The sequence below is a fragment of the Thalassophryne amazonica genome, chromosome 8 (assembly GCF_902500255.1).
Source record: "Thalassophryne amazonica chromosome 8, fThaAma1.1, whole genome shotgun sequence".
Taxonomy (NCBI): domain Eukaryota; kingdom Metazoa; phylum Chordata; class Actinopteri; order Batrachoidiformes; family Batrachoididae; genus Thalassophryne; species Thalassophryne amazonica.
Genome location: NC_047110.1, coordinates 6929189 through 6947854, shown reverse-complemented (window position 1 = coordinate 6947854; position 18666 = coordinate 6929189). Strand labels below are relative to the sequence as shown.

General features: G+C 41.1%; 2 protein-coding genes across 3 annotated transcripts in view; one reads left to right on the top strand and one right to left on the bottom strand.

Moving 5' to 3' along the window:
- Positions 1-8686, bottom strand: part of dnaaf4 (dynein axonemal assembly factor 4) — a 115566-nt gene extending 106880 nt beyond the window's left edge. Inside the window, exon 1 of the mRNA XM_034175710.1 lies at positions 8467-8686. Coding sequence (XP_034031601.1) covers positions 8467-8589 — 123 coding nt within the window. The 5' untranslated portion in view covers positions 8590-8686. The remainder of the gene's footprint in view (positions 1-8466) is intronic.
- Positions 8687-12735: 4049 nt separating this feature from the next.
- tango6 (transport and golgi organization 6 homolog (Drosophila)) overlaps positions 12736-18666 on the top strand; it is a 154038-nt gene continuing 148107 nt past the window's right edge. For both annotated transcript variants that reach the window (XM_034175708.1, XM_034175709.1), the window contains exon 1: positions 12736-12902. In XM_034175708.1, the coding sequence (XP_034031599.1) occupies positions 12851-12902 (52 nt within the window). In that variant the 5' untranslated portion in view covers positions 12736-12850. The remainder of the gene's footprint in view (positions 12903-18666) is intronic.

Sequence of the window (18666 nt, the reverse complement as noted above, 5' to 3'; positions counted from 1 at the left end):
AACATTAGGTCTCTCTCTTCTAAGTCCCTGTTGGTAAATGATATAATAATTGATCAACATATTGATTTATTCTGCCTTACAGAAACCTGGTTACAGCAGGATGAATATGTTAGTTTAAATGAGTCAACACCCCCGAGTCACACTAACTGTCAGAATGCTCGTAGCACGGGCCGGGGCGGAGGATTAGCAGCAATCTTCCATTCCAGCTTATTAATTAATCAAAAACCCAGACAGAGCTTTAATTCATTTGAAAGCTTGACTCTTAGTCTTGTCCATCCAAATTGGAAGTTCCAAAAACCAGTTTTATTTGTTATTATCTATCGTCCACCTGGTCGTTACTGTGAGTTTCTCTGTGAATTTTCAGACCTTTTGTCTGACTTAGTGCTTAGCTCAGATAAGATAATTATAGTGGGCGATTTTAACATCCACACAGATGCTGAGAATGACAGCCTCAACACTGCATTTAATCTATTATTAGACTCTATTGGCTTTGCTCAAAAAGTAAATGAGTCCACCCACCACTTTAATCATATCTTAGATCTTGTTCTGACTTATGGTATGGAAATAGAAGACTTAACAGTATTCCCTGAAAACTCCCTTCTGTCTGATCATTTCTTAATAACATTTACTTTTACTCTGATGGACTACCCAGCAGTGGGGAATAAGTTTCATTACACTAGAAGTCTTTCAGAAAGCGCTGTAACTAGGTTTAAGGATATGATTCCTTCTTTATGTTCTCTAATGCCATATACCAACACAGTGCAGAGTAGCTACCTAAACTCTGTAAGTGAGATAGAGTATCTCGTCAATAGTTTTACATCCTCATTGAAGACAACTTTGGATGCTGTAGCTCCTCTAAAAAAGAGAGCTTTAAATCAGAAGTGCCTGACTCCGTGGTATAACTCACAAACTCGTAGCTTAAAGCAGATAACCCGTAAGTTGGAGAGGAAATGGCGTCTCCCTAATTTAGAAGATCTTCACTTAGCCTGGAAAAAGAGTCTGTTGCTCTATAAAAAAGCCCTCCGTAAAGCTAGGACATCTTTCTACTCATCACTAATTGAAGAAAATAAGAACAACCCCAGGTTTCTTTTCAGCACTGTAGCCAGACTGACAAAGAGTCAGAGCCCTTAGCTGAGTATTCCATTACCTTTAACTAGTAATGACTTCATGACTTTCTTTGCTAACAAAATTTTAACTATTAGAGAAAAAATTACTCATAACCATCCCAAAGACGTATCGTTATCTTTGGCTGCTTTCAGTGATGCCGGTATTTGGTTAGACTCTTTTTCTCCGATTGTTCTGTCTGAGTTATTTTCATTAGTTACTTCATCCAAACCATCAACATGTTTATTAGACCCCATTCCTACCAGGCTGCTCAAGGAAGCCCTACCATTATTTAATGCTTCGATCTTAAATATGATCAATCTATCTTTGTTAGTTGGCTATGTACCACAGGCTTTTAAGGTGGCAGTAATTAAACCATTACTTAAAAAGCCATCACTTGACCCAGCTATCTTAGCTAATTATAGGCCAATCTCCAACCTTCCTTTTCTCTCAAACATTCTTGAAAGGGTAGTTGTAAAACAGCTAACTGATCATCTGCAGAGGAATGGTCTATTTGAAGAGTTTCAGTCAGGTTTTAGAATTCATCATAGTACAGAAACAGCATTAGTGAAGGTTACAAATGATCTTCTTATGGCCTTGGACAGTGGACTCATCTCTGTGCTTGTTCTGTTAGACCTCAGTGCTGCTTTTGATACTGTTGACCATAAAATTTTATTACAGAGATTAGAGCATGCCATAGGTATTAAAGGCACTGCGCTGCGGTGGTTTGAATCATATTTGTCTAATAGATTACAGTTTGTTCATGTAAATGGGGAATCTTCTTCACAGACTAAAGTTAATTATGGACTTCCACAAGGTTCTGTGCTAGGACCAATTTTATTCACTTTATACATGCTTCCCTTAGGCAGCATTATTAGACGGTATTGCTTAAATTTTCATTGTTACGCAGATGATACCCAGCTTTATCTATCCATGAAGTCAGAGGACACACACCAATTAGCTAAACTGCAGGATTGTCTTACAGACATAAAGACATGGATGACCTCTAATTTCCTGCTTTTAAACTCAGACAAAACTGAAGTTATTGTACTTGGCCCCACAAATCTTAGAAACATGGTGTCTAACCAGATCCTTACTCTGGATGGCATTACCCTGACCTCTAGTAATACTGTGAGAAATCTTGGAGTCATTTTTGATCAGGATATGTCATTCAAAGCGCATATTAAACAAATATGTAGGACTGCTTTTTTGCATTTACGCAATATCTCTAAAATTAGAAAGGTCTTGTCTCAGAGTGATGCTGAAAAACTAATTCATGCATTTATTTCCTCTAGGCTGGACTATTGTAATTCATTATTATCAGGTTGTCCTAAAAGTTCCCTAAAAAGCCTTCAGTTAATTCAAAATGCTGCAGCTAGAGTACTGACGGGGACTAGAAGGAGAGAGCATATCTCACCCATACTGGCCTCTCTTCATTGGCTTCCTGTTAATTCTAGAATAGAATTTAAAATTCTTCTTCTTACTTATAAGGTTTTGAATAATCAGGTCCCATCTTATCTTAGGGACCTCGTAGTACCATATCACCCCAATAGAGCGCTTCGCTCTCAGACTGCAGGCTTACTTGTAGTTCCTAGGGTTTGTAAGAGTAGAATGGGAGGCAGAGCCTTCAGCTTTCAGGCTCCTCTCCTGTGGAACCAGCTCCCAATTCAGATCAGGGAGACAGACACCCTCTCTACTTTTAAGATTAGGCTTAAAACTTTCCTTTTTGCTAAAGCTTATAGTTAGGGCTGGATCAGGTGACCCTGAACCATCCCTTAGTTATGCTGCTATAGACGTAGACTGCTGGGGGGTTCCCATGATGCACTGTTTCTTTCTCTTTTTGCTCTGTATGCACCACTCTGCATTTAATCATTAGTGATCGATCTCTGCTCCCCTCCACAGCATGTCTTTTTCCTGGTTCTCTCCCTCAGCCCCAACCAGTCCCAGCAGAAGACTGCCCCTCCCTGAGCCTGGTTCTGCTGGAGGTTTCTTCCTGTTAAAAGGGAGTTTTTCCTTCCCACTGTAGCCAAGTGCTTGCTCACAGGGGGTCGTTTTGACCGTTGGGGTTTTACATAATTATTGTATGGCCTTGCCTTACAATATAAAGCGCCTTGGGGCAACTGTTTGTTGTGATTTGGCGCTATATAAAAAAATTGATTGATTGATTGATTTATCGGTGTATCCAACGCCCCGATGGAGAGGGGGAGTTTCAGCAGCTGGTACTGCCTCAGTGTTTACAGGAGCGTGTTCTTCGTTCTCTCCATGATGAACATGGTCATCAGTGGGTAGAACGTACCGTACAGTTAGTTCGCACCAGGTATTACTGGCCGAATATGCACAGTGATGTCGAGAAGTGGTGTCAGAACTGTGAAAGATGTGTGTTGGCTAAAGCTCTACAACCGAAGGTGAAGACCTACATGGGCTCACTTAAAGCATCCAGGCCTCATGAAATTTTGGCCATAGATTTTACAGTATTGGAGCCTTCTACAGATGGGAAAGAAAATGTTCTTGTTATGACAGATGTTTTTTCCAAGTATACGCAAGCAGTTGCTACTAAAAATCAATGGGCAAGTACGGTGGGGGAAGTTATTGTAAAGCAATGGTTTCAATTATTTGGTCCACCAAGTCGTATTCATTCGGACCAAGGTCGTAATTTCGAAAGCGGTTTGGTTCAACAACTCTGTAAAATCTATAAGATCAATAAAAGCCGCACTACTCCTTATCATCCTGAGGGAAACGGTCAGTGTGAAAGATTTAATCGCACTTTGCATGACCTGTTGCGGGCTCTCCCATCGGAACAAAAGCATAGGTGGCCTAGGCATCTATCACAGGTGACTTATGCTTATAACACCACTGTGCATCAGTCAACAGGTAGGACCCCTTATTTTTTAATGTTCGGGCGGGAGCCAAGGTTACCTGTGGATGTTTTAATGGGAGTGGAGGAGATGGAGCCGGACAAGACTGTGGACGAGTGGGTTGAGGAACATCAGAAGTCTCTAAATGTGGCATATGATACTGTACAAAAGAGATTGGAGAGTAAAAGAGCACAGAGAGAGTTGAAGGAACAGGAGCAGTCTATGGCTGCAGATTTTGAGGAAGGAGATTTAGTCTACACAAGAAACCATTCAGTCAGCGGAAGAAATAAAATTCAGGATTTTTTGGATCCAACACTATATCGGGTAGTATGCCCCCCACCTTCAAGAGGTGTTGTTTACTCTGTGGCTCCATTAGGTCAGGAGGGCCCACTTCGTCAGTTGCACAGGACAGAGTTGAGAAGTGTTCCTGAGAATAGAATTGAGAATGAAACTTCTGATTGTCCAAGGACAGAAGATGTGTCGACTGACTTGATTGTGGATGAGATGGGTGATTTACCTAGTATAGAGTTGAACGATTGTGTGGACGATGCATTGTCTGAGGTCGAGTTTCATCCAGGCCAAGATCTTACAAAGGAAGCCGGTACCCCCTTAGTTTCTGAGCCTCGGAGGTCAACTAGGAAAACTGCTGGACAACACTCAAATCCCTATAGGCTGCCGCGATCGGTGCAGGCAAATAAACTATTAGAGTAAAGTTGTAGGTATTTGATAGGGTCTCCATGGTACATCGTCAGGTCGACGATGCCTCTTGTTGGGGAGGGATGTTGCGGATGGAACCGTGGGGTGTTGCTGTTGCCCCACGGACCACTATAAGAAGCGGAAGTGGGGTGGCAAATGCGAGCTTTTCCGATGGAGGCCCGGGCATTACCTGGGTCCATGTTTTATGCTGATGCAATGAAATGTTTGCGTGGGCTGAACAACAGATGCCGTGAGAAGCGAGACGTGTGTGTGTGGGAATTTGACGCACAGGTACATTTGTTTTTATTACATTAGTTTAATTAATGTAGTTGGGGTTTAAATACTGATTTATGTTTTGGTTTTCTTTTACAGTGATACACTGTCTTCTGCTGTCCTTAGAGTTGTTTTGTTTTTTCCATAGTTGGTCCGTTTAAAATTTTAGCCTGTTGATGTATGAATTAGTGTTTGTAAGGACGGACTAACTAGTTTATTTTTGTTTTATTGTTTGGTCACGTCCCTAAACCTGCACTGCCGAGGTAAATTTTTTGTCGCCCAATCCTTTGAAGTGCTGTGATGTAATGCGGTGTCATGGTTGACACTGGTGTGTTTGTGATTGGGTTGTTCACGGAGTGTCCTCAGGGTGGCGCAGTTGAAGCAGGAATGTGATCCATTTATTTTGAGTGTAAATAAATTATATAAACTATACTGTTGACTGTCTGCGTATTTACACCTGGTAACACATAAATTTACAATTTATTATGACTTATTTAATTAATTTAAAGCCTGATTTATGCAGCTGCAGCTCTGTAACTCCGTGTCATGATGTGCGTGACAGTTTTAAAGTTCTCAGTTGATGGATTATGCTTTATTATAAACTAATTTTACCCTCAACAAGCTTTTTTTTTTAATCTACAATCATCACCTCCAATTCAAAGGTAAGCTGAACATTTTCCTCTTATTTCGGACTCCGTGTTGTAAATGTGTGGACTTATCTGATCCATTTGTCATCAGCATGCGCACTGCAAAAACTACTAAAATATGATGGCAGACGAAGGAGTAAAAGCAGAAAAGTGTCAAAGCCCCGGTCACATGGCACTAATGAAGGACACCAAAGCCAAAACAAAACAAGAAATCTGGACCTACGTTGACTTTCCGAGACATCGTTTAACCAGCTCCGTATCAGTCAGCCACTCCTTGAAGCATCATAACAAGGGATCAGTCAGCTGCTCCGTGGGGTGTCATAACAATGGAAAAGCGTCAAATCACAGCCTTTTGTGTCTGATTTAACAAGTGCACGTCAGGCTGCAGCTCTGAGTCTGAGCACACTGTGAAAAAAAAAATAAATGGCTGGTCTTTTAATCACGAAAATGACTCCGAACCCACTTTCCTCAAATCAGCGAGTGTCAGCACTGAACTTTAATTTGTACAGTAGTGTTCAGAATAATAGTAGTGCTATGTGACTAAAACGATTAATCCAGGTTTTGAGTATATGTCTTATTGTTACATGGGAAACAAGGTACCAGTAGATTCAGTAGATTCTCACAAATCCAACAAAACCAAGCATTCATGATATGCACACTCTTAAGGCTATGAAATTGGGCTATTAGTAAAAAAAAAGTAGAAAAGGGGGTGTTCACAATAATAGTAGCATCTGCTGTTGACGCTACAAACTCAAAACTATTATGTTCAAACTGCTTTTTTAGCAATCCTGTGAATCACAGGATTGCTAAAAAAACATGCTAAAATACTTGAAGAGGCAACATGACCTCTTCAAGTATTTTGACATATCCAAACTGATCCATGATACCTGGTATGCGATATATAGGCCCAACACCATAGTAGGAGAAACATGCCCATATCATGATGCTTGCACCACCATGCTTCACTGTCTTCACTATGAACTGTGGCTTGAATTCAGAGTTTGGGGTCATCTCACAAACTGTCTGCGGCCCTTGGACCCAAAAAGAACAATTTTACTCTCATCAGTCCGCAAAATATTCCTCCATTTCTCTTTAGGCCAGTTGATGTGTTCTTTGGCAAATTGTAACCTCTTCTGCATGTCTTTTATTTAACAGAGGGACTTTGTGGGGGATTCTTGCAAATAAATTAGCTTCACACAGGCGTCTTCTAACTGTCACAGCACTTACAGGTAACTCCAGACTGTCTTTGATCATCCTGGAGCTGATCAATGGGTGAGCCTTTGCAATTCTGGTTATTCTTCTATCCATTTTGATGGTTGTTTTCCATTTTCTTCCACGCGTCTCTGTTTTTTTTGTCCATTTTAAAGCATTGGAGATCATTGTAGATGAACAGCCTATAATTTTTTGCACCTGCGTATAAGTTTTCCTCTCTCCAATCAACTTTTTAATCAAACTACGCTGTTCTTCTGAACAATATCTTGAATGTCCCATTTTCCTCAGGCTTTCAAAGAGAAAAACATGTTCAGTAGGTGCTGGCTTCATCCTTAAATAGGGGACACCTGATTCACACCTGTTTGTTCCACAAAATTGACGAACTCACTGACTGAATGCCACACTACTATTATTGTGAACACCTTTTCTACTTTTTTTTTTTACTAATAGCCCAATTTCATAGCCTTAAGAGTGTGTATATCATGAATGCTTGGTCTTGTTGGATTTGTGAGAATCTACTGATACCTTGTTTCCCATGTAACAATAAGAAATATACTCAAAACCTGGATTAATCTTTTTAGTCACATAGCACTACTATTATTCTGAACACTACTGTATCTCTGCATGTCCAGACTTCTCTGGGTTTTTAATGAAAATACATTGTGATCAGACAGGACATTTTATCCGATGTGAGCGAAAAATCCGTTATACGAGTATACGGTGTTTATTACATGGAAAACAATACAAAAACTTTGGGACTTTTTTGTCTGGTGACTGCGAATATCTGGTTTATACGATGACGGTTTCGGTGAGTTTTACTGTACATGGGACTGAACAATAAATTTACCTCTCAAAATTTTGACGATGTCAGCTTCCATCCCACACAGCTGACTTTATTTCCCCGAATTTTCTTCTGTTCGGATGTACATTAGTTACAATAGTTGGATTTGCATGCAGACACATTAAAAGCGAATGCTATTGAGGAGCCAAGATGGTACTATGAGTAGTCACGTGACCATTTTTGTTAGACTCTTCGCCACTCTCTCAATTAAGGCACACTAGTTGAACTTGAAGTGGTGGCCAGTTGATTGTTCACGTTTCCCTGCATGTGCATTTGTATGTTAATCGTATGCTAATTGTCTGAATGACGTATAGTGGGTACTGACTTTCCGATTGGCTTAGAATTTCCATACTACAAGAAATATCCTACGAATAAAATACTCGCAAGCCGGAGCAGTAAACATCGCCATGGTAACGGTGAGTTGCACCATTCACAAACGTCGACTCTTACACTTTGGGATTGTGGGTAGTGTAGTATTTCTCCATGGCATCGCGAATTTATAACGTCGTACGGAGTTTTGACTTTTACGGAAGCATATACCATTATTTCACAGTCACATATCTCATGCCAAGAGTGCGACTTTGTGGTTAATAATCAAAATGTGAATGCCTGAAATGAGTTTTACTTCCAGAGCCTGTTGCGTTCCCAGGTCACCATGGCAACCATTTCACACATACATTAGTCATTTAAATCTTTTTAAATTTAATTATTAGCTTTGACAGTGGAATCCTGTTACTTTGCTAAGTATCTTTACGCTTTATTCTAACTTTTAAACACCTCCCGGAGGGCGTGAATGTGTTCAAAAAGTGTGTCGTGGTGTCGAAGCTGAGCTCGTTACCTTCAGGTAATCGTCTGTAGAAACGATGTCAATTTTGTCCGCTTTGGTTCCTTTTAAGGGTACATTAATGTAAAGCATCGATTCCGTCTGTGTCCACGAGTAATCTGTGATTGCCAAAGGCATCTTGAGCCAGCGTCCTGTTCCCAAAGCAGAAGTTAGTAGACGCGGAGCGACACTCACAAAGCTGTTTACCGAAGCAATGTTTCACTTCCACAGGAGCTTCGAAGCGTGTGTCAAAGACTCGAATACAATGTGAAGCAAGCCGTTTCCGGTGCAGGTGTCTGATGTAATTTTGAACTACTTTATTATCAGTTTCATTGTAATATCCTTATTATAAAGCTATGCTCTGACCTTTCACTGACTGATGCGTGGCTTTTTAAAACCATGATAAATAAGATTTTACTTTATCTAACAGAATTGTATTTTACAGATCAGGAATTGCAAGAAGGTTGTGGGGTCGATTCCCCCCGTGGACTTTCTGTGTGGAGTTTGCATGTTCTCCCTGGGTCTGCGTGGGTTCTCTCGGGGTGCTCTGGCTTCCTCCCACATGAAAGATTACCAGGCACGAAAAAATGTGTCATACCCAAACTTAACCTCACCCAGTCTGCTGGGGTCGTGAAACCACCAAGCACAGAACTGGAAGTTAAGTAGCAACATGAAAATTCAGTAAAAGGCCTATCTTTTATTATACATTTATCAAATCTAAGGAGGAACCATGTCTCCCAGTGCCAACTGCAGGTTGCCATTGCAAATGAGAATTGGTTCTCAATTGGCTTACCTGGTAAAATAAAGGTTAAATAAAATAAATAAAACTCAGGCACACCTAAATATCTTTACAAAAGGCAGAGCTTAGGTGCCTGGCCTTGAGAACCAGGGGTGATGGTTAAAAAGCTATTTTTTCCCATGGGAACTTTCCCTACCCACCTTCATGGATATGGACAGCATGCATACACAAGTTACATTGTACACAATCAGGGCAGTAAACAACAAATCCTAGGTGTTCATACGGGAGAAGGTTGTAGTCTACATCTTCCTAGTCTGTGGACTTGCTATAAAATTAAATTATAGCTAGTCTATAGCACATGTCTAAAAAACTGGCTGTAAAAGTGATGATTTACTGTAAATTGGGTGCCAATAATGGACAATTTTCAAGAACCCGCTAGACAGTGCCTACGCGCATGCGTGATGGCGTCACAACTCTATCCGGTTACGGAGATGCGGTTTCTTTCAATAACAAGAACTGTCAAGAAACTTTCTTGTGTGTGGTTAGGGTTGTGTGGCGGTAGGAATAGCCTTTTGAATACTTGAATAACTTTGTCAGTTGCACAAAGAAATCAAATAATAGTGAAAAGATGTTCATTGCACCCAAAATGTTGGTATTTTGGTTGTTGAACTTTCCTAGCAATGAATGTAAAGCCCCGGTCACACGGCACTAACGAAGGACACCAAAGCCAAAACAAAACAAGAAATCTGGACCTGAATGTTTTTTTAGAATATTTAAATAGTGGGGAACTGTAACACAATTCAAAACTATTTAATGAAAAAAAAAAGAGTTTCAATCTACACTGTCTCAAGGTGTTAAAGTGTCTGATTAAAGATCAATAGAAAAGAGCGTCCAGGAGCGGGACATGGGAGTGGTAATATGGCAGCCGGTTTGCTTTAGAAATATTGGCCAATGAGCGAGCCAGAGATTAGAGCTCAGTAGCTCACAGGCTGCATCCGCCATCTAGTGGATTAAATAGAAATTGATGAGTTCAACTCTGAGATTGGGCGGAGCTAGAAACAGAGGGGCTGGACGATCGAAAGCAAAGATAGTGATGCTACACAAGATCACTCACGTTGACCAAACATTGAGGGCATAGTGAAAGCGTGCAGCAGCAAACTGCTAAAAACAACAACAACAAAACAGAACAAGAATCATCACTGCAACCTGACTGTCAGTGATATTTTTGAGTTATAATGTAACCTTTAAAGGTTTGATGATTAGGGTTTGAATTGAATAAAATGATATATAATAAGCATGCGTTTATTAATTCTGATGTGAATTAATTAATTTATTAATTCTGATGTGAGTTAATGTACTTGTGATTTTCACAGACAGACATGATTATAATCAGGCCCATGAGCAGGCAAACAAAACAAAGTTAAATTATGGAATAAAAAGGGTTAAATTTAAGCCTCAGATGGACTAAATGCCAAATAACTCTGATATCTTGTGCAGACCAGCTTGCTGGGATTTTCACCAAAATCTTCAACCAGTCCCTGACACAGTCTGCTGTCCCGTCATGCCTGAAGACCTTCACATAGTCCCCCTAGCCAAGAAATCCCCCATAACCAGCCTCATTGACTGTTGCACTCACACCAGTGGTGATGAAGTGTTCTGAAAAAACTGGTTAGAAGTCACATCATGTCATTCATAACCCCCACTCAAGACCCACACCAATTTGCTTACAAGGCAACAGGTCAACAGAGGATGCTGTGACCATTGCCCTCCACACCACGCTGACCCACCTGGAGTACCACAGTAACTATGCTGTCTTCTCTTAGTGGATTATAGTTCAACATTCAACACCATCCTCCCCCATGGCCTTGTGAGGACACTGCTGAACCTCGGTCTACCTCATTCCACGTGTTTGGATTAAAGACTTTCTGTCAGATCACTCACAGAGAGTTAGGATTGGCCCCCACATATCCACAGCTCTCACACTCAGTACTGGTTCCTCTCAAGGCTGCGTGCTGAGCCCGCTGTTCTTCACCCTCTACACCTCTGACTGCACCCCTATCTACACCAGAAACACCTTCTTTAAGTACGCAGATGACACCACAGTGGTAGGCTGTATGACTGGAGGAGATGAGTCCACTTACCGGGATGAGGTGTAACAGCTGACTACGTGGTGTAGAGAAAATAATCTGCTCCTCAACACATCCAAAACCAAGGAGGTAATCATAGACTTCAAGAGAAACAAAACAAACATTCAGCCCATTATCATTGAAGGCACCTGTGCGGAAAGGGTCAGAGACTTCTGTTTCATGGGAGTTCACATAGAGGACAAACTGACCTGGGACAGGAACACCACACAGTTGGTAAAGAAGGCACAGCAAAGATTTCATTTTCTGAGAATCCTCAGGAAAAAAAAAACATAAACCAGAGTTGTCTGGTGTCTTTTTCTCGCTCTACCATGGAGAGCATCCTCACATACTGCCTCTGTACATGGTTTACCAGCTGCATGGGGGCAAACAGGAAAGACCTCCAGAGGGTTACCAAAATGGCAGAGAATGTCCTCTACCCACACTGGGGGACCTTCATGGCTCTTACTGTCTCAGGAGAGCCAACATCATCCCAAAGGACTCATCCCACACTGGACACTCTCTGTTTGATGCCCTGTGTTGTTAGAAGGAAAGGTGATGTAACACAGTGGGAAACATACCACTGTCACAGCTTGTTTGAAACGTGTTGCAGGCATCCATTTCAAAATGAGCAAATATTTGCACAAAAACAATAAAGTTTATCAGTTTGAACATTAAATATCTTGTCTTTGTGGTGTATTCAGTTGACTATAGGTTGAAGAGGATTTGCAAATTATTGTATTCTGTTTTTATTTACATTTTACACAACGTCCCAACTTCATTGGGATTTGGGTTGTATAATGATATAATAAAGACACACAGAAGTCATATGATGAAGTCATACATAGCAAAAAAACAAACAAACAAACAAACAAAAAGAAAACACCATTACAGACAGACATATATTTACTTGCACATTTGTGTTGTGGTGTGTAGATTGTGCATGGTGTTTGTCAGCCCTCTGATGACTTCATTACTCAAAGTGATCAAACACAAAGTGTTTCATCTTGTTTGCAAGAAGTCTTCAAAAATCACATCTGATAAAGAAAAATAAACCCATATAAGGTTTATTTCAAATTAATGATTACCAATCGGGTGTTTTTTTTTTTAATAATTATAATTAATTCAAACAATTCAAACAGTGTGATGAAGAAACAGGTTCCAGCAACGGATACACTTATTGCTGGTAAGTAAGTTCAGTGACTGGAGTGCAGTTTTTCTCATGTGGATGGAAGCAAAAATGAAAATTATTATATATATATATATATATATATATATATATATATATATATATATATATATATATATATATATATATATATATATAAAGAATAAATGTTTTTTTAATGACGATAAATCGAGATGGTGTGACGTCACAGCCACTCTGCTCGCGCTGTTTTTTGCGGAGTGATGCCTCTTGCGCAGCTGTGAGCTCTTTGATCGAGCCTGCGTGCTTGAGTAGCATGGTTAGCTTAGCTGGCGCGCTGCGTAAGTCAGTAAATAAGTGATGTGAATCAAATATTAGTTTATCGGCCTGATGACTGCTCAGATCTTCTCTGCGTTAAACATCCTCATCAGGCCTGTGAGCGGTAAGAAAAACCTCTTCTGAAGTCAAAGTTCAGTGCTGTCGGTCGGTCGGTGTGTTTACAGACTAAATACCGCCGATATTTTAAAATAACGAAGATATAAACACACAAACAACCATCTCATTTTCATCTCAGTAAATGTAAAGTGAGCTGCGGGTATTTCAGAAAAAAAACTGCATCTAATCGTACAAGTTGTTTCATCGTGTGATTATTGTGTATGTAGATTATAATGCGTGTGTTATTGTGATGTGTGTATTATTTTCATATGTATATTATTATAATGTGTTTATTATTGTCATGTCTGGATTGTTGTCATACAGTTGTGCTCAAAAGTTTACATACCCTGACAGAATTTTTGCTTTTTTGGCCATTTTTAAGAGAATATGAATGACAACACGAATTTTATTTTTTTCACTCATGGTTAGTGGTTGGGTGAATCCATTTATTGTCAAACAACTGTTTCCTCTTTTTAAATCAAAATGACAAGAGAACTACCCAAATAAACCCGATCAAAAGTTTACATCCCCCTGTTCTTAATACCGTGTGTTGCCCCTTTAACATCACTGACAGCTTGGAGTCTTTTGTGGTCGTTTTGGACGAGGCTCCAAAATGACCACAAAAGACCATTTACCATAGAGTGCCATATTGTTTGTATTTCTTTGTAATTAATGTAAATAAAGTCCGAAACATATTCAGTGGCAGCTTCACCATCAGAGAGCCTCGTCCACAACGACCACAAAAGACTCCAAGCTGTCAGTGATGTTAAAGGGGCAACACACGGTATTAAGAACAGGGGGATGTAAACTTTTGAGCACAACTGTATGTGTGTTATTGTCATGTGTATGTTATCATTGTGTGTAGATTATAATGCGTGCATGTTACTGTGATATGTGGATTATTGTGTGGGTTATTGTCATGTATTAATTATTGTGTGTAGATAATAATGCGTCTGTGTTATAATGTGTGTATTATTGTAATGTGTGGGTTATTGTCGTGTGTGTTATTGTGTGTAGATTATAATACATGTGTGTTATTGTGATATGTGGATTATTATAATGTGTAATATTGTCATGTGTGTATTATTGTTGTGTGGGTTATTGCCATGTATGAATTATTGTGTGTAGATAATAATGTGTGTATTGATTATCATGTGTGGTTTATTGTGTGTAGATTGTAATTAGATTAGGTTAGATAGAACTTTATTAATCCTTTGAGAAGACTCCCTCAGGGAAATTGAGGTTCCAGCAGCATTGTATAGCAGCACACAGGGTAAGAAGCACACAGAGTATCGAAAGTGAAAGTAAAAAAGTAAAACAGTTTGCAAATATAAATACCAGACATACTGATCATTACTGATTTACTGGCTGCTACTGTTCCTCTCCTTCCCGTCCCCTGTCTTCCTGTTACTCCTCCTCCCCCTGAGTGAGGAGTTGTACAGTCTGATGGTCTGAGGGACAAAGGACTTTTTCAGTCTGTTGGTCCTGCACTTGGGAAGGAGCAGTCTGTGGCTGAAGAAGTTCCTGTGGTTGCTGATGATGGTGTGCAGAGGGTGACTGACATTGTCCATAATGTCCAGCAGATTGTCCAGTGTTCTCTTCTCTGCCACTGTCCCCAGAGAGTCCAGCTACATGCCAACCACAGAGCCAACCCACCTGATCAATTTGTCCAGCCTGGATGTGTACTTCTTGGATGTGCTGCCCCCCCAGCACACCCACAGTGTAAAAGAGGACACTGGCTACTGTGGACTGGTGGAACATCCACAGGAGTTTCCTGCAGATGTTAAACGACAGCAGCCTCCTCAGAAAGTCCAGTCTGTTCTGTCCCTTCCTGTCCAGTTGGTTGGTGTGGGTTGTCCAGTCCAGTTTGCTGTCCAGCCACAGCCCGTGGTGCTTGTAGTGATCAACAGCCTCCACCTCAGCTCCCTTGATCAGAATTGGTCATGGACTTGGTCTGGACGCCCCAAAGTCAGTGAGCAGCTCCTTTGTCCTTGAGGTGTTGAGCTGTACAGGGTTCCTGTCAGCATTATAACAGCATAACGGTCCGTTACGCTGTTATAATAAAAAAAATTACACGGCAGCTGGGCCGTTACATTGTTTTTAGGGTGTGTAACAGAGAAATGATCATTTCTCTATGTTGATTGTGGAGCTGCTGGTTCTAATGTAGAAGCAGCACATCCACAATTTATTCATCAGCCTGTATTAAAGCTATTGCTGCCTTTTCTGCTGATTAAAGTCTCTAAACGGGACTCTTTTTCTGCGAGAATCATCCCCCGCTTCACACAGACAGTTTTTATTCGTTTGTCATTAACGTGCCTTTTTTGGGGAGCAGCTAACGACGCGGCTCTCGGCCGTGGACTGGAACATTAATATCTCCCGCTTCTCTGGTTTCTAAACTAAAGTTAGTGTCCCTCGTGAAAATAATAATAATAATAATAATAATGATAATATCCTTCGCTCCGGGTCTATGTGTGTTGCAGGATTTGCTGTGGCTCTCTGCTGAGGTGGAAAGACTGGTGATTCCGCAGTCAATAACTTCACAGCAAATCGCCGTTTTAAATCAAATGACACCTCTTTCCAAATGTTGTAAAATACACAAACTACAACCTCATCTGAAAAAAAAGCTGTTTTCCCCCAAAATGAGACGTCCTCTGTTCCGTCGGGGAGAACTTATCCCAGTGAGTCTCAGCGCTCCAGTCAGAGCACAGCTGCGCAGCAGCTCTCCAGGCGCGAGTATTATAGGGGAGGCCGGGACCAAAGTAACATTTTACATTTATATCCCTCTGAAACACTGTTGCCTGCATTTTGAGGGCCAAATTTTGTTAAGTAAAGGCATCTTTTTTTTTTTTTTTTGTCACCTGTCCGATAAGCAAACTGCAGACAGTCCTGGGTGTGTTACATCTGTGGTTTGAGGAAGTCAAGGAAGAGCTGCTCCAACGTCTTCATCAGGTGTGAAGTGAGTGCCACTGGTCTGAAGTTATTCAGGTCGCTGGGCTGATTTTTCTAGGAACTGGAACGATGCATGAAGTGTTCCAGGGGGTTGGCACTCTCCCTAGCTGCAGTCTAAGGTTGAAGATCAAATCAAATCAAATCAATTTTATTTATATAGCGCCAAATCACAACAAACAGTTGCCCCAAGGCGCTTTATATTGTAAGGCAAAGCCATACAATAATTACGGAAAAACCCCAACAATCAAAACGACCCCCTGTGAGCAAGCACTTGGCGACAGTGGGAAGGAAAAACTCCCTTTTAACAGGAAGAAACCTCCAGCAGAACCAGGCTCAGGGAGGGGCAGTCTTCTGCTGGGACTGGTTGGGGCTGAGGGGAGAGAACCAGGAAAAAGACTTGCTGTGGAGGGGAGCAGAGATCAATCACTAATGATTAAATGCAGAGTGGTGCATACAGAGCAAAAAGAGAAAGAAACACTCAGTGCATCATGGGAACCCCCCAGCAGTCTAAGTCTATAGCAGCATAACTAAGGGATAGTTCAGGGTCACCTGATCCAGCCCTAACTATAAGCTTTAGCAAAAAGGAAAGTTTTAAGCCTAATCTTAAAAGCAGAGAGGGTGTCTGTCTCCCTGATCCGAATTGGGAGCTGGTTCCACAGGAGAGGAGCCTGAAAGCTGAAGGCTCTGCCTCCCATTCTACTCTTACAAACCCTAGGAACTACAAGTAAGCCTGCAGTCTGAGAGCGAAGCGCTCTATTGGGGTGATATGGTACTACGAGGTCCCTAAGATAAGATGGGACCTGATTATTCAAAACCTTATAAGTAAGAAGAAGAATTTTAAATTCTATTCTAGAATTAACAGGAATGTTGTGAAAGTGTCGTAACACGGACCCACAACAGGGGGCATTAATGAACGGACAATGGATAAGCCAAAAGTAACAATTTAATGTTGTGAATCGCACAACGACGTACAGACAATAACAATATGGTGGACTGTCAATCATACACCAGGTGACGTGTGGGCAGGCTCGACGATAGAAGACGCCTGGCGAGAGAAGAGCCGGATCCCCACACAGCTTCCACCACCAACGGAGCTGAAGAACACCGGAGCTGCCAAGCCCTGCGCCCCAGGTGGCCGCTGTCTTCAGCAGTCAGACCCGGTACTGCTGGCAGAAAACAGAGACAGTCCTGATGAGTGTGAGTTCGCACACTCAGTAATCCCACAGTCAGTGTTTAGTTAGGAGGGAGAACCTCCACCTCCAATCATACACTCGTGCAGCTCCTGTTTCACCACTTATCTGGTTTGGGGTGTGAGGCGAAGCCGTCGCTGATCACACCAAACGCCAATCCCACAGATAAGGACACACCAGGAAAACGGCTGCAAAGAAGTTCAGATTATTACTCAATGTTTTGAGTCAGCAGAGAAAGTTACCTGAATGGTAGCTGATTTCTCGGCGGGGAGGTGGAGTTGCAGTCCGGCCTTTAAGGTGGTGGTGATGATGTGGATGAGTGACAGCTGATGCTGATGACAAGTAACAGCTGTCACTCCCGGTTGCTATGACACCCTCTCGTGCTTGAAGCCCGCACTTCAAGCAGGGCGTCATCTGGTGGTGGTGGGCCAGCAGTACCTCCTCTTCAGCGGCCCACACAACAAGGAAGCCAATGAAGAGAGGCCAATATGGGTGAAATATGCTCTCTCCTTCTAGTCCCCGTCAGTACTCTAGCTGCAGCATTTTGAATTAAATGAAGGCTTTTCAGGGAACTTTTAGGACAACCTGATAATAATGAATTACAATATTCCAGCCTAGAGGAAATAAATGCATGAATTAGTTTTTCAGCATCACTCTGAGACAAGACCTTTCTAATTTTAGAGATATTGCGCAAATGCAAAAAACCAGTCCTACATATTTGCTTAATATGCGCATTGAAGGACATATCCTGATCAAAAATGACTCCAAGATTTCTCACAGTACTACTAGAGGTCAGGGTAATGCCATCCAGAGTAAGGATCTGGTTAGACACCATGTTTCTAAGATTTGTGGGGCCAAGTACAATAACTTCAGTTTTATCTGAATTTAAAAGCAGGAAATTAGAGGTCATCCATGTCTTTATGTCTGTAAGACAATCCTGCAGTTTAGCTAATTGGTGTGTGTCCTCTGGCTTCATGGATAGATAAAGCTGGGTATCATCTGCGTAACAATGAAAATTTAAGCAATGCTGTCTAATAATACTGCCTAAGGGAAGCATGTATAAAGTGAATAAAATTGGTCCTAGCACAGAACCTTGTGGAACTCCATAATTAACCTTAGTCTGTGAAGAAGATTCCCCATTTACATGAACAAATTGTAATCTATTAGATAAATATGATTCAAACCACCGCAGCGCAGTGCCTTTAATACCTATGGCATGCTCTAATCTCTGTAATAAAATTTTATGGTCAACAGTATCAAAAGCAGCACTGAGGTCTAACAGGACAAGCACAAAGATGAGTCCACTGTCTGAGGCCAAAAGAAGATCATTTGTAACCTTCACTAATGCTGTTTCTGTACTATGATTAATTCTAAAACCTGGCTGAAACTCTTCAAATAGACCATTCCTCTGCAGATGATCAGTTAGCTGTTTTACAACTACCCTTTCAAGAATTTTTGAGAGAAAAGGAAGGTTAGAGATTGGCCTATAATTAGCTAAGATAGCTGGGTCAAGTGATGGCTTTTTAAGTAATGGTTTAATTACTGCCACCTTAAAAGCCTGTGGTACATAGCCAACTAATAAAGATAGATTGATCATATTTAAGATCGAAGCATTAATTAATGGTAGGGCTT